General features: G+C 39.9%; 1 protein-coding gene across 6 annotated transcripts in view; it reads left to right on the top strand.

Annotated features, from left to right (window-relative positions):
* EVC (EvC ciliary complex subunit 1) overlaps window positions 1-15,886 on the top strand; it is a 58,843-nt gene that overhangs the window by 19,409 nt on the left and 23,548 nt on the right. For 5 of the 6 annotated variants that reach the window (XR_009968038.1, XM_062636328.1, XM_062636327.1 and 2 more), the window contains 3 exons: window positions 602-750; window positions 4,397-4,495; window positions 15,485-15,697. Coding sequence is in view for 5 of the 6 variants with exons in the window: in XM_062636328.1 (XP_062492312.1) it covers window positions 602-750; window positions 4,397-4,495; window positions 15,485-15,697 (461 nt within the window). In the remaining variant the exon portion in view is untranslated. The remainder of the gene's footprint in view (window positions 1-601; window positions 751-4,396; window positions 4,496-15,484; window positions 15,698-15,886) is intronic. The other variant, XM_062636332.1, reaches the window with a different exon arrangement.

Genomic DNA, 15,886 nt, shown 5'->3' with positions numbered 1-15,886 from the left:
CTCTTCAGCACAGGGTCCAGATAGACTCAGGAATTTGTAAATCACTTGGACCTATAGGGGAGGTGAAGAGGGGAGGAACTTCGTCCCAAATATTTCATGGTACAAGCACAAGATCAGAGGGACTTTTAACAACTTTTGCTGCAGGTTTCTGGATGAGTTACTTTGGGAGGCTGGTATGGCAAATCTGAACTAGCACTGCTCTGGATCTTTTCTCCATGCCACATGTTGCTGCCTCTGTCCTTGCAGCAGCATCTGCATATCTGCAATTAGGTAATGAGCCGCTTCTTTTGGGGTCCTGTAGGTGGGAATCTGTTTCTTGAGCTGACACACTGCCTTTGCATGAGCAGCAGCACCAGTGACAGGGAGGGTGCAGGATGGTAGTGATCCAAAAACCTGGTAAGTTAAGTGCCATATAACAACCCAGAAGTTCACATCTAAAAAGACTGTCAGAGTAGGACTTAAATTTAAAGTTCTCCATGGTGATTACTTGCCTCTTTCACTCACTAACAGATTTCTGTGAGCTTATGTTGTGTGACAATAGCAGATGCTAATTTCTCCCTGTGGAGTTGTGGTGTCTAATCATGAGTGTTTTACGCTTCAGAATGTATCCAGCAAAGCAAAGACCTGATCTTGAAACGACTTGAGAGCTGTGCAAAGAAGAAAGAAGAGTTCGAACACAGACAGAAAGCTGAACAAGGCAGTCTCCTCAGTAAAACTTTTCATAATGAAGATGTTCATGATTTTCTTAAGGTGAGCACATAAAAGCTTATTTTCACTGTTCTGTTATTTTTTAAATATATTACAGATTCTTCCCTGTTCAATAAAGTTGTGATTTTTGAGTCTCCCTGAGAGTCAAGCATAGTAGCACCAGGAGGATAGTGTCAGACCCTTATTGCCTAGGTTTGCTTGGAGACTTTTTCTCCAGTATTGATCTTGTTGCATTGGAACAAAATGCTGAAGGGTATTAATGCTAGATTACATGTTTTGTAGAAAACATTTTTTACTGAGATACTATGTGTTTGGTTCAACATAGGATATCTCTGAAAGAATGTATCTGTCCTGCCTGACAGAAGAAAGCAGGCTGCACTGATGTAATTGCTTTTCTATGAGTGAGGTTACTGAGTTCAAAAGACTATCAAATTTCACGTAAGCTGAGGGAAAATTCATTATGATTGCTGGCAGGATATATTAGAGAAGGTTTGCCATAGATAATTTAATATGGTATGTAATGGCCAGTGTAGTGTTTTCTTGGCCATATTTTCTATGAAGCTCCATTGTTATAGTTCAGAATACATATAGGAGATCAGTGTTCTTGGCTGTAAATGCTGGGAGCTGCAAAACTCCTATAAGTGCTGAGAACTACAGACCCAAGTTATTAGGAAATAATAATAAAAAAAATCAATCCTCAATTTTCATTAAAAGAAATAGTTTAAGGTTAAAGTGGTTACATCCAGCACCATTAAACTTTTGATGAAATCTAATAACTTAGATAAATTTATCTATGAGAAGACTCAGATTCCAGCTGTAATAAACTGTCAAAATTTATTGATCTCAACAGTGCAATTTTGTACTGCAGGGCCAAGTTCTTCAATTATATTGTATGAATTGGATAATCATAGAATCGTAGAATCGTTAGGGTTGGAAAGAACCTTAAGATCATCGAGTTCCAAGCCCCTCTGCCGTGGGCAGGGACACCTTATGCTAAATGATATCACCCAAGGCCTCGTCCAACCTGACCTTGAACACTGCCAGGGATGGAGCATTCACAACCTCCCTGGGCAACCTATTCCAGTGCCTCACCACCCTAACAGGAAAGAATTTCCTTCTTATATCCAATCTAAACTTCCCCTGTTTAAGTTTTAACCCATTACCCCTTGTCCTGTCACTACAGTCCCTAATGAAGAGTCCCTCCCCAGCATCCCTGTAGGCCCCCTTCAGATACTGGAAGGCTGCTATGAGGTCTCCACGCAGCCTTCTCTTCTCCAGGCTGAACAGCGCCAACTTCCTCAGCCTGTCTTCATACGGGAGGTGCTCCAGTCCCCTGATCATCCTCGTGGCCCTTCTCTGGACTTGTCCCAACAGTTCCATGTCCTTTTTATGTTGAGGACACCAGAACTGCACACAATACTCCAGGTGAGGTCTCACAAGAGCAGAGTAGAGGGGCAGGATCACCTCCTTCGACCTGCTGGTCACGCTCCTTTTGATGCAGCCCAGGATACGGTTGGCTTTCTGGGCTGCAAGCGCACACTGAAGCCGTCCCATGTTCATTTTCTCATCATCCAACACCCCCAAGTCCTTTTCTGCAGGGCTGCTCTGAATCTCTTCTCTGCCCAACCTGTAGCTGTGCCTGGGATTGCTCCAACCCAGGTGTAGGACCTTGCACTTGGCATGGTTAAACCTCATGAGGTTGGCATCAGCCCACCTCACAAGTGTGTCGAGGTCCCTCTGGGTGGCATTCCTTCCCTCCATGGTATCAACTGAACCACACAGCTTGGTGTTATCAGCAAACTTGCTGAGGGCGCACTCAATCCCACTGTCCATGTCACTGACAAAGATGTTGAACAAGACCGGTCCCAACACCGATCCCTGAGGGACACCACTCATTACTGGTTTCCAGCCGGACATTGAGCCATTGACCACAACTCTTTGTGTGTGGCCATCCAGCCAGTTCTTTATCCACTGAGCGGTCCATCCATCAAATTGATGTCGCTGCAATTTAGAGACAAGGATGTCATGTGGGACAGTGTCGAACGCTTTACAGAAGTCCAGGTAGATGACATCAACTGCTCTACCCCTGTCCATCAGTTCTGTAGCCCCATCATAGAAGGCCACCAAATTGGTCAGGCAGGATTTCCTGTTAGTGAAGCCATGCTGACTGTCACCAAGCAGCTTATTGATTGTCATGTGCCTTAGCATGCCATCCAGGAGAATCTGCTCCAGGATTTTGCCAGGCACAGAGGTGAGACTGACTGCTCTGTAATTCCCCAGGTCATCCATTTTTCCCTTCTTGAAAATGGGGGTTATATTTCCCTTTTTCCAGTCATTGGGAACTTCACCTGACTGCCATGATTTCTCAAATATTCTTGTATGCAACACCTGTGCAGCAACACCTCGCTTCAAAACCAAAGGTTTCAGACACTTTTAAAGAGTAGAGCACATTTTACATCTTTGGCTTTTCATAACTTGAGACAGATAATTCTGTCACACATTTTTGTAGCCATTGAGCACTTGTGAGTGTACTTCCTTTATATACATCACTGAAATCTCTTGGATGCATCCAAAAAGCTTAAGAAATTTTGTTTTAAGACCTCTCCCCTATTAAGTTAAAGCCACACAGCTTTGTGCAAGAAATGCTGTGTTCTGTACATTTTAGGAATGCTAACAAATACACTTAAACCGTACACTGATGATCTGCTTCTGACAGGCAAGTAGAAATGGGCAACTTACTCTTCATGTTGCAAGACAGAATACAACTGAGTCAGTATTTTCAAATGTCTGTGTGCAAATAATAAAAGTCAGAAATTTAAGCCTTTCTGCTGCCACAGTGGAGAGAGCCTTTTTTCTCCCCAGAACAAATGGGGTCTTGAGTCCGGAGACTCTTTGAAGAGTAAAAAAAATGGTATGTATTTCCCATTTAACTTCCATGCTTTGACTTAAATAGTCCAGTAATTATTTTGTATAAACAGTCCCCTCAGAACTGAGGAGGTATTTTAAACCTGTTTCATGGTTTCACAGCCAGCCCAGTGAAGGAATTGGTTCTGAATCCTCACCATGAGCCCAGAGTTGCACCCATCAAATGCACCTTTCTTCTTTGCCTTCCCCCCTGCACCTAATCAAAAGGCTCGCACCACCATGGTAGCAGTCTCAGCAGTAACTGACCTTTCTGCTGAATATAGAGTGCTTGCCGGTTATGAAGGTGGGGTTTGTAATGAACTTTCTTCACATCAGTTTGTTTTGAACACAAGTTGGATGGTAATGATTTAGCTGCTGCAGCTCTGAATTTTAACATGTGTCTCCTTCTCTTTCCACTGGAAAAGGAGCACTTTTTTTTGCTTCGTTTTTTTTTTCTTCTTGGTTGTTTTTTGTTTTTTTTTTTTTTTTACTTTCAGAAAATACACGAATGATCAAATGAAGCACACAAGCCAGAAAGTGTCAGTTACAATATTGGGTACATATTATTTAACCCAAATTGCTTAGGCTATGGAGTTTCATATCTAAGAGTGGGTGTGCTCAAATTAAGGCGGTAAGGCAATGTCCCTCTGACTTACAATTCCAGCTGAGCACTTAACTATTGTGATGGCACATGGCAAAGGGATCAGAGAAAGGAAAGAGAGAATCACAAGAAGCTATCAAAATTTTTTCAGCTATTTAAATACAGCTGTTGTGTTTCTTTTAGGCTTACCATGAATTGCTAGAGAAGCATCGGCAAGCACAGTGGGAACTGGAGGAGGAGGATGACTGCGGGAGCACAGAGGCTATTGCAGATCTCTACAAGGTGCCATCTCTAATGATATATGTCATTTACTAATATAAATTCTGAAGATCCTCTAACCCCATTATGCAATGTCAAGCCTTGGGAAGGATTGAGAAATTGCAGGAGATACCATGGTGGCTCTGGCAAACCTCAAAACAGCACAGATGTCCACATTAGCTTGCCTTTTCCATGATCTTCCCAGCACACTACATTTCCTAACCTCGTGGTGGCTGACAAGGCTGCAATAATGCTGAGAGCATATATGTCTGGCATTACATTACCAGGAGATACATTTCATTTATGTAACATAATTATCTCCTCTGCACCATGGTAGGATGATACTATTCTTAGTTAACTTCACTTTATCTCCAAAAATAGTTCTCTCATTTATCTTCCTCTCAGAGAAGTTGTTTTTGACACTAGTTAGTTCACTGAAATAAGTTCAGATCTTTGGTGTAAGTAATATTTTATATTTCTTTATATTCCTGATTTGGAAAATATGTAAATGCTTCATACTTTTGCACCATGTTATTTCCTGTCTGCACTGAAAATGTGAGATAATGTGGTCTATCTCATGAAGCCTAAAACCAGCTAGCAGTGACCTTTAATTAGGCTGGAACAAATCACTTTCAGCTCAACAGGATCCTTGTCATGATTAATTATGACCAGATCAGGGTATTATGGAAACTTGTAGTTCTTATTATATTAGGATAAGATACCCACACAGTCTTAATTAGCACTAGTCCAAATGCACTTTTTCAAATTCAATTGATAAAAAAAATCAAAGCAACTGTATTTAGAACAAGTAGTTTTGCCATGGTTTTATGTAATAGTGCAAGCAACAGGATATTTGATAAGCACTACTTTGGAGAAAGGATTGGAGAAAGGAAAAGTTTGCTTGGATGGCTGTGCCAGTGAATTAGAGTAGATTAATTGTACAAAGCTGTATAATTTAAGTAGAATCATCATGTCTTCTGATACTGCTATGTGCAATCCATTCTCCAGAGTTACTAATTTATCCATCTCCTTCCTCAATTCACAGGAAGATTCTGGAGACCAAACAATTCTTTTTTACCCTGTGCAGTTCCACCTCATTTGTGAAATTATATTGCTTTCCTTCATTGTGTACTTTGCTTTAGTGATGTTAAGATCAGACTGAAAATCTTATTTGTTTCAGCACTGTTAGCTAAGTTTTCTTTTCCATTAATGAAAAATTGGTTTGGGTGAATTAAGTCTTTATAGAATTGCCAAGTTGCCAGGAGAGCTGCATAAACTTGAACCTTGCCAATTCACCCAGGTCTAAGCCATTATATGCCATATTACAGCTGCTCTCTTATTCCTAGATCCAAACAAACACTGCCAGACATGAAAAACTGCAAGTACTGTGATCCAGCTGGCATATGTTGAATAGGGGCCCACAAATCCTAATTTACACCTTTTTTTTCTTTTACAAAACATTTTTATTGTGACATTTAACATAAAGAGCAACTGCACTTCCTCCGTTTAACCCTAAATACAGTTACTAGAGACTGTTTTAGGAGAGCAGACTGCCTCTGAATATACCTTGTAAGCAGCATAAGTTAGAAAGAAGAGGAAATGCAAATAAGCATAGCCCTGCTGTCAGTAGATGGAGTTGTTCTGACTTCTACAGCTGAGGTAAGTGCAGTAGTTATACATATGTTGCCCATTACCTGGGGCATAAAAGCAAAAATAGATTTGCCATTAAGGTAGGGGGTTGCATCTCACAACTGCAATGCCTTTGCTTCTCTCCCTGCTCTACCACACTTTCAGAGAAGTGCATTTGGACAAGCAGAAACCTTTTCCTGGGCAGCAGGGCTTTGCCTCTTCACTTAGTTTCTCTGTGTTTCTGCTAGGGAGATAACTTTACTCCTACCAGTGGGGAAGGCAAGATACCTATGTGAAGGCAGCAGTGATTTGAAGTACTCCATGGTGCAGTGGTGTTACTGCAGCTCAGGTAGACCGAGGCAAGCAAACATTAGACTCACCAGCTGGGTACCAGCAACCCTTACATGGCAAAAGTCAACACTGTGCTGCAAGATCTGTGTCCCGGTCAGGTTTGGGCTAGCTAATGTGTAGAACATCTACGAATGTTAGATGCTAACAAACTAGCCAGCTAGTTTGGGAACATCTGCAAACACTGCAAATCTCCCTGGTGTCATTCCGGGAGGCCTGTACTCCTAAAGCTTAGCTGATAGTCATTTGCGTTGCACTTTGTTGGAAGGTTTGGACTCTGCTGTTTCTGTACTGTGAGCAAAGAAAAGGTTCAATTAAATGTTTGGTTAAACATTCTGTTGTTTACTTAATCTCCATATTTCTATCACTGAAAGCATGTGTTACTAAGTGTAAGTTAGAAGGCAGGAAAATAAGTTCACAAGTGGAGAGTTGTATTCTGTTCTTTTATACCATTCTAGTAGAAACAGAAGCTTAGCAATATTACTGAAAAAACTGAGTGAAATTCTCTGAACTCACCCTGGCATGCTCCACAGATACTTAGATGAGTATTCCACAGCTTGTGGTCCACAAGACATCTATAGACAGATTGCAAGACATTTTAAAAAAATGCATTAATATATTTGTAAACGCAGAGTGGAAAGAATTAGAAGTAATTAAATATTCAGCCCAGTTTTTATGTTGTTGTAAATGAAAATTGGCCTTTGAAAACTGCACAAAGTAGTTAAGATTTCCGCCACAGAGAATTAAATAGCTGTTGCATTTAAGGGAAATAAAACTGAGATGTCTTACTAGGAGCTAATTACCTAAATCCAAGAGGAGGAAAAGTGTTATCACAATGCTTCCATAATGAAAATTTAGCGATAGCATCCTATATGCCTTCTCTCCCAAGCATCTCATACTCTCTACTGGTCCAGGATTAAAGAAATACCACCTATTCCGGGCTGAACAATCTTGTGTTGTCCTGTACTCACAAGATTTAGGATTCCAGACAATTTCATGCTTGTGTACCCATTGCCATCTTGACTTTGGTTGGAAACCCCTAGAACTGGAATGAATCACACCATGCTTCTTATGTTAATGGCAACAGAACCCAAACCATGGTAGGATTTTTTGGTTTTTTTTTTCCACATCCAAGCTCTCTCTTAAGTTGTTTGGGCATCATCAATATTGCAATTTATAAGCACCAGTATCCTAGTAAAGAACAGCCATGTTGGTTCAAACAAATGACCATTTGGAGTAATATCCTGTAAGTTCATGTACTGTAACAGCACCGGTGTTGGAGAGATGTGTAATGCCAACTTACCTAGTTAGGTCCTATCCTCAGGCATACCTTCAGCTAACAGCAGTTACTAGCAGCTTTCAAAGCCACTCTCTTAGAGCATACAGGTGCCTCCATCCTATATCAACTTTCTAAACCATCCACCCCCCTTTAAGTACTGTAGCAAAACTCATACTGTAGATGACAAGCTAGAATTGCTTGCATTTTTGGATTGCACTCTTGACAAACTCACTGAACCAAGCACAGAAGCCAAAGTGCTCAGCCATTGCCCTAAGCTCATGGTCCTTATCTGCTGTAGTTGAAAGCCACTAAACCTTTCTATTTCTTTTTTTTTTTTCAGGAGAAAAGGACCTGTCAATGTCTTATATGTGATAAAGGCTTGTATGCGATAACAAGTTTAGACTCTCCATTCCTCCGTCGGTTGTGCACTAGAATGACAACTTACTTCAATAGTTATCTTGGTTTGTCCTAGCATAAGCAAGCAGGGAAGCAAGCCTGACAGACTTAGTTTCATGAATAAGTACAAAGATAATTTTAATGCAAGAGGTGATATTAAAATATAAGGAGAAGGTCACCATGCAACCAAATAGGGAATCAATATCCTGGGGACAGAAAAAAAGATGCCACTTACCTGTAAGTGCCTCTCACTTGTGGGAGAAGATCTTTACCTTGTTCTCACCTGGTAAGGTTCTTCTGAGCCCTTCTCAAATTTTTAGGCCTTTGTTATTTTTTATTTTTTCCTCACTTACATAGTTTGTGAGTTCATCAATATAGATTTATATAACCCTCTAACCCTGCAAGCTACAGTACATAAAAAAAATTGTCCAAATTGGTGAATAAATACGTAAAAATGCAATGATCTGGAAGCTGACTGTGTTTGCACAGAATAATTGAGTAGGTTTGTTTTGTGTACACATGAATAAATCAATTAAATTATTTGGAATGGAATCTGTGGATACCTGAAGTGGATGAATGAGTTTTGTTTGGGTGATAGCATAGGACTTTTCAGGCACATTAGTGGAGTAAAATAGTCCACTGTAGGTGAATAGGCTGAGTTCAGACACAGGCTTCATAACCAATTTTTGAAGTGCAAGTTCAGGAAAGTGGAGAAGTGATTTTGACTATCACAGTGTATCATAACTCAAAAGAGGACTTTTGTCAGAGGTAATTGAATGGCTCAGCCAAATATTTTCATAAACACAGTCTGCAGATTTATCCTGTACACAAGGGATATTGTGCTGCAGTAACAGTTCTGTGCTAGCTTGGGAAGCTTTTCAATTGTAAAGTTTTTACTGTAGTATTATTTTAGGTGACAGCAAAAGCACCCCCATAATGTAGCCTGTTTTGTTTCTCATTTCTTACGATCCTTTGAAAACATTAATATCTAGCTCTCCAGGTCTGTCACAAGTTTAGCAAATGAGATGTTCATCAATATTTAATATTTCATTTTCTTTTTTTTCTTTTTGCGAATTTCCTACTTAGCAGGGAAAGGAGAAGGGAAATGAGGTTAGTGATCAACAGTTCATTATTAAGAAAACAGACATGCAGATTCACAAAGTAAATCAGTTAACAGTTGGGAACTACATTGTCCATGGTAAGATAATTATTTCTCCTCAGCTTTAACATCAAAACCATAAAAACCACACAATTTACTGTCATTTGTAATTCCCCTTTGCTGATAGCAGTCACCCAGAATGTTATTTCATTTGACCTGACAGAACACAGAAATGCACAGAAATTTAGACTAAAAGGTATTAAATAATTATTGTCAACACATAAGGCAATAAACATTTTATGAATGGGTAAACTTAAATGCGAGGTTGAAGCAAAGTATTTGATTTTTTCCTTTGTTAAGAAAAGGGGAAAATTAACATCTGTCAAAAGAAAAAGTACAGATTCTCAGAGACTTACTCTTTCATTACTTTCCTTATGTAATTTCATTAAAATGAGATATGGTTAGGGATACTTTTAAGTAGAGTGGACTGTATTTTTGGGTACCGAGTGCTAGCTTCTTTTCCAGGTAAATCCCCCGCAGCTTGCCTCAGGTGGAAATCTGTATCAAGAGACCTGAGTGATCAAGTTTGTGACCTCCTTCCATACAAACTGGGTCTGGTCCTAGTTTTGGCCACCAGTTAAGTTTGATCTGGTATTTCAGTCAAAGCTGATACAAGATTCCTGATATGGATGGTCTTCATTCTGAAGTTTGCTTCTTTCCTTACTGATAAGAAAATGTATTTTACCTGTGTGTGGATTCACAATTTAATAGTTAGACCTAGTAAAGGACGTAACCTTTTCTACAAAGGCAAGTTTCTAAGAAGGAAGTACAGAAAGAGAAGTTTGAAACTGCTTTCTGAATAAATCAGGACTGAAATTCCAATGAACCTCTATTTTAAATGCATGGAAATACAACTTTCTTTGTTTTTTTTTCCAGTATTGGGGGCCTATAAGGATGTTGGGGAGGGACTCTTCATTAGGCACTGTATAGTGATAGGACAAGGGGTAATGGGTTAAAACTTAAAACAGGGGAAGTTTAGGTTAGATATAAGGAATAAGTTCTTCAACTGTGAGGGTGGTGAGGCACTGGAATGGGTTGCCCAAGAAATTTGTGAATGTTCCATCCCTGGCAGTGTTCAAGGATAGGTTGGAGTCTTGAGTGACATGTTTTAGTGTGAGGTGTCCCTGCCCATGGCAAGGGGGTGAGACTAGATGATCTAAAGGTCCTTTTCAACTCTTAACTATTCTATGATTCTATAATTAGTTTGTCCTATGGATTACTTCGATGTCATTGTATCTTACTGGTGCTAGGATTCTTAAAAGTAGTCTCCTGTTTTCATTTCCAGTTAGCATTCCATAATTCTTCACATGGAAGAGAGGAAGAAGTACATGCAATCAGCTTTATTTCATGTGAGTTTATAATGTGAAGTATCTTCCAGTGACCAGTGGCATCCAAGAATATTTGGAGTATTTATGGGATGTATGATCCGAGTATTGAATCTCTGTTCATAATAAGATACAATATGGGTTGGGAGATGAATCTCTTGCTTCCTAAACAAGTGTCCTAGCCCGCTGAGCTTCTGGAGGTACAGGCAAGAGTGTTCTGTAGCTTTAAGCAGAAATCTTAAATATTTTAATGAAATACTAATGTATGACAAGTTAACAAATAGCTATCACGATTTTACTATTCACTGTAATCTCATCTGCGTGTAAGAACATTTTAATCATTTGGGTTTGAGGGAGAGCATTAATCTTGTTCTTTGGTTTTGTAGTGAAATCAGATAAGCTGTGTATTTCCCCTGGTTTTTGACAAAATTATGTATCTATTGCCTTGTTTGAAATTCAGATGCACTCAGCATTTTAATCTAAGCCCATTTTATTTCTGCGTATACCCCGTCATATTTCTTTATGCTTGATGAATTCCTCTGGAGATTTTTTGAAAAGCTTTGAGATTGACTGCCAGGTACTACAAGCAGGTTCATGCAACACTGCAATCAGCTATTCTATTAATGGAATCAATTTGAATAAATTTCGTTAAATAAAAGTTCTAAAACCAAGAGATGGCGTATCAGGAAGCTTGTAAGAAATGTTTTGTAAGGGTTCTAGTCCAAAAATAACATCCTGGAAGCAGCAGGGTTTCTTAATGGTTTTCTTCTTTGCCTGTGGAAAATAAGCTTTATAATGTGTAGTGCACCATCCCTGTTCACAGACAGACTTTATTGCTGTTTCATTTCAAGTATGTTCCTGAGACTAGAAGTAGTTTTGAGCTATGCTGTTAGCTTGCGTTGCTTTGGTAGAATTCGGTCACATCTGTAATCTTTCCTAAATGTAGATTTACCACTTCCCCTACCAAATTGTAAAAGCCCATTCCACTCTGTTTTTTTTTCAAGTGCTGGGTTAAACAGTGTGGCCATCATACCAGACCTGTGATCCTCTGGGTCGAGCGTGGTGTCGTGTTAGAGTCTGTGGTGCAAGAACTACCTGAGGTCTAATGTCCATATGATTATGTGTTCACATTAAAGAAGCCAGCAGCCAGTAGTTCCTTGAACACTTGAGAAGTTAGTGTTTTGATAATCATCACTGACAGTGGTTTATTTTTGATGCTGGACCATAGATGAGGCCAGTAAGTGGAGGATTTGTCCTGCACAGAGAAGACTTTTTAACAGAACATAAAGGGAGAGTGTTTAAAATCACCATTCCCGGGACTTAAAACACCTGACCAGGCTTCCTGTTGCTTTCCCTGCCAGTTTGCAACATTCATAAGATGTAGAGAGCCCATTGCTTAGTCCTGCTTCCGCTCCATGTATTCACCCATTTTCATTTTTAATGGGACTGCTGATGTGAAAAACTGCCCTTGAAATCTTAATCCCACTTTTTTGTCCTTTCATACACCAGTTTCAGCAGAGGGACATGAAGTATTTTGCTAACAAATAGTTAAGCAGCTTTGATCTAAAGATAACTTGGCCATCACATTAATGAGGCAATGTAGGTGAGTAATTTTGTGAGAACAAGACCTAGTTACGTTTTTCCTGGGTAAATTTTTCCACTCTGATAGTGCCAAAGGTGGGCACGCAGTATAATTTGAAGCTGGAGGGAGTGCAAGCAGAGCTATTCACTTGGTCTTTAGACAAAATGGCATAAAGGCAAGTAAGAAAATACGGTTTCTGTGTTCTGTGCAAAAGGCTTACTGGTAAATAATACCAAGCTGTCAGCATGCCATGGAAATGCTATCAGTTCTGCAGCAAAATACGTTGCAAAGTGATTTAGCTGCCATAAGTGGAACTCCGTGTAAGCGTAGAGTTCCTTAACACCCTGCCTGAGATCTTTTAAGATTGCAATAGAAATGCCACAGACTCCTCTAGACTGCTTCTGAACTATTTCAGACCCAAGACAAATTTTTATATCCCTGAACACCCAGTAAATGCAGGAGAATTACCTTGTTCTGAAAGGCTAGTAAAGCTCAGAGAAGAGATGGTTTACAGAGATACAGTGATTGTTCTTTAAGTGTTGTATAGGATACAGAGATTAGAAAATAGGATCTTTGATCATAGAATCATAGACTCAGCTAAGTTCGAAAAGACCTTTAACATCATCAAGTCCAACCATTACCTCAGGACCACCAAGACCAGCACTAAAGCTATCACTGAGGGGCTCATCTACACAGGTTTTGAACACTTCCAGGAATGGTGACTCCACCACTGCCCTGGGCTGCCTGTTCCAGTGCCTGATCATCCTCTCAGCGAAGAAATTTTTCCAGATATCCAATCTAAACCTAGCCTGATGCAGTGTGAGACCCTATCACTTGTCACTTGGGAGAAGAGACCAGCCACCTCCTGGCTCTAGCCTCCTTTCAGGTAGTTGTAGAAAGCAATAAGGTCTCCCCTGAGCCTTCTCTTTTCCACTAAACAACCCCAGTTCCCTCAGCTGTTCCTCATCAGACTGTTCCTCCAGACTTTTCACCAGCTTCTTTGCCCTTTTCTGGACCCACTCCGGCACCTCAATGTCTTTCTTGTAGCAAGGATCCTGATGTTGTGTTAAATCCCAGAATCTGGAGGTGTGAATTTTTAAAGAGCAGCAGAAGGGAGAATTCAAACAGTGCGTTAGTGGGTTTGCATGAGTATTGGTAAGCTAAGCCAGACCCACAACTACACAAATTGTATATATATAAATATATATATATAATTGTAAATAAATAAAGATAGTAAAAACCCTGCCTCTTGTTGCAACAGTAACTGGTATCTGTAATAATAAAGGATTAAGGGAGATCCGTCCTTCAGCATAGGATGGAACTGTGTAGAAAACATTACCCCAATGGTACTGTCATGTCCAGATTGCCAGCAATTGCTAGAAATTGGAGAAGTGTTCCCAGAAATGAGGTATCCAATTGTTGGGTCTTTGTCTAATTCTCATACTTAGTACCCAGTTTCAGAAACCTGTAGTGTAGTTTACAAGAATTCAGAACACTTTGAGATTAAACAAAGCCAGTGGGAGCCAGATTCTGAAAATCCTGTGTGCTTTAAACAGGGAAGAGAGTGGAGAAAATCAAGACACCCAATCTTGAAGGTGTAGTGAACACTTTTGATAGTAGCGTGCCTTGATTTTATCCATAAGAAGAGGTTGCTGCAGGAAGCAATTAAGCTAAGCTATTGTTTGTGAAACGGCTAATTAATATGGTGATTAGCATCCTAGAGGGATCCTGGGAGGAAAATAATAATTTCATATTCAGTGCAGAGTTTGGATATTTTACAATAAATAAGAAATACAAAATAAAGATTTTTTTTTAAATCTGTCTATTCAATGGGTATAGATAAATCTAAACACAAAATAGATAAAGGTTCTGTGGAAACAGTATCATTTATCATTATGGAGGCACAAAACTAGTTTTCACATACAGCCTAAGATCTGGTCATTATTGCTGAGTTCTTGACTGCGCAATTAAACCTCTTCTTTTGTTGTTTTGGGTTTCTTTATTTTATTGGGGGGGGGGGCGGGGGGGGAGAGAGCGGCTTGGTCTTTCTTTTTTATGATACAACATCTAGCAGTTGGAATGGGCTCTTACACAATAGCATATTATACCAGTGTATCTCCCCAGAAAACAAGTCCACTACAACTTTTCATGTCTGTGAGCTGCAGACAGATGTTTTTTGACATCCAGATAAATATCTCTGAGAGGTTCTAGATTTTGATCACTAGTGAGATTGGAATTAAACCTGCGTTTAAAAGAAGTCAACAGCTAGAAGCGTTGACTTGTTCTTGCAACAGGAACGCTGAATTTTAAGAAAAAAAAAGAAATACAAGCATTTTCAGGAGGGCTAACACTGATATACAATGAAAAGAAAACCAAGTAGGCAGCAAAGCTTTTTGGACTGATAAGATCATGTGGCGCTCATACAAAAATAGCATTTCCTACTGTTGATGTACTGCAGTGTCCATGTGACCTTTCCAATGTGTTTTTGTTTTCTTTCTTCCACTGGGGAAAGCTGCCTGCCCTCACTCCTTCTCCTCAGGGATTATATCAAGTTGTAGCAAGTTTGCAAACACAACTCATATCATCACTGTGTATTTGACAGTGAAATTATATGTTCTGAACAGACTTCTTAGCTTGGATGACGACTGACTAAATCACCCACGATTGAAAACTGCTCATATGAGACCAGTTTTAATAAAACCACCAGAGGATGTTTGTTTTTTTCTTGGCTTGAACCTCTTGTACAGCAGAAGAAATTTGAATAATTCTGTCCTTCAAGCATTGAAGAGTGTCATATTTTGGAGCACCAACTATTAGCATTAATAATGTCAGTTTTGCCTAACTGAAAGCCATACTGTCCCTTTTTACTCTTCCTTCTTTCTTGCCTTCATTCATTTCATGTCTGCACCTTTGAAAATGTGTTGTGCTACACTGGTTGTTTCCACAGCAACTTTCAAAATAAGTGTCTTTATAACACGTTGCCATAGCCAGTAAAATATTCCTTGCAGTGCAGCTGCATGTGAGCAGCAGTTAAGATTCAAGGTCTCATGTGCTCATGTCCCTATTGCATTTTAAATGACATTGTGTGCCTTGAACCAAAACATTTAAGTTGTTCCATCTACAAAACCTGGTCTTTTTAACTCAAACTTTGGATTTTAGCTCTAAGGGTCAGTCACTGCCCCACTGTCTTCACTAGGACATGGTTCCCTTCTTCAAGACATGCAGTGGAACAGCCCCAAAGGGCCAGGGGGTTCACTTTGTCACTTCTCTCTGCCCTTTTTTGTCCCTCTGTTAGGAGCTGTACTCTAAAGCTTCCCATGCTTTAGTGGAGTTGGTGACGGAGCTGTTTCTTCAGACACTGCCTCTTGTGACTGGCCTCTCTGTAAGAGAGTGTGAGCTTCTGAAAGAGGAATGGCAGGAGAATTTGGTCCCTCAGCTGGAAAAATGGGAGACCTACTGCCAGAGACGCTGGAAACTTTTCCAGGAACAGCTACTGCAAGAAAAACAAGTAAGACCTGTACTATATTCTGGGATCCCAGGGCTAAAAACTGGGTACAGACAAAAATACGAAGATATTTATCTGTGGTAAAACATATTTTGTATAAATACACAGCTCAGGTCCAGACTTGGGATGGGCAGTTTAATGTGCGGTATGGAGTGAACATATATGCTGTATGTGGACTTGCATAGAGGAGTC

Source organism: Pezoporus occidentalis, unplaced genomic scaffold (genome assembly GCF_034315485.1).
Source record: "Pezoporus occidentalis ecotype Australia unplaced genomic scaffold, CSIRO_AGI_Poc_V1 ctg48, whole genome shotgun sequence".
Lineage (NCBI taxonomy): Eukaryota > Metazoa > Chordata > Aves > Psittaciformes > Psittacidae > Pezoporus > Pezoporus occidentalis.
Note: the sequence above shows the minus strand (reverse complement) of the source record. Positions and strands in the feature narration are given on the sequence as shown.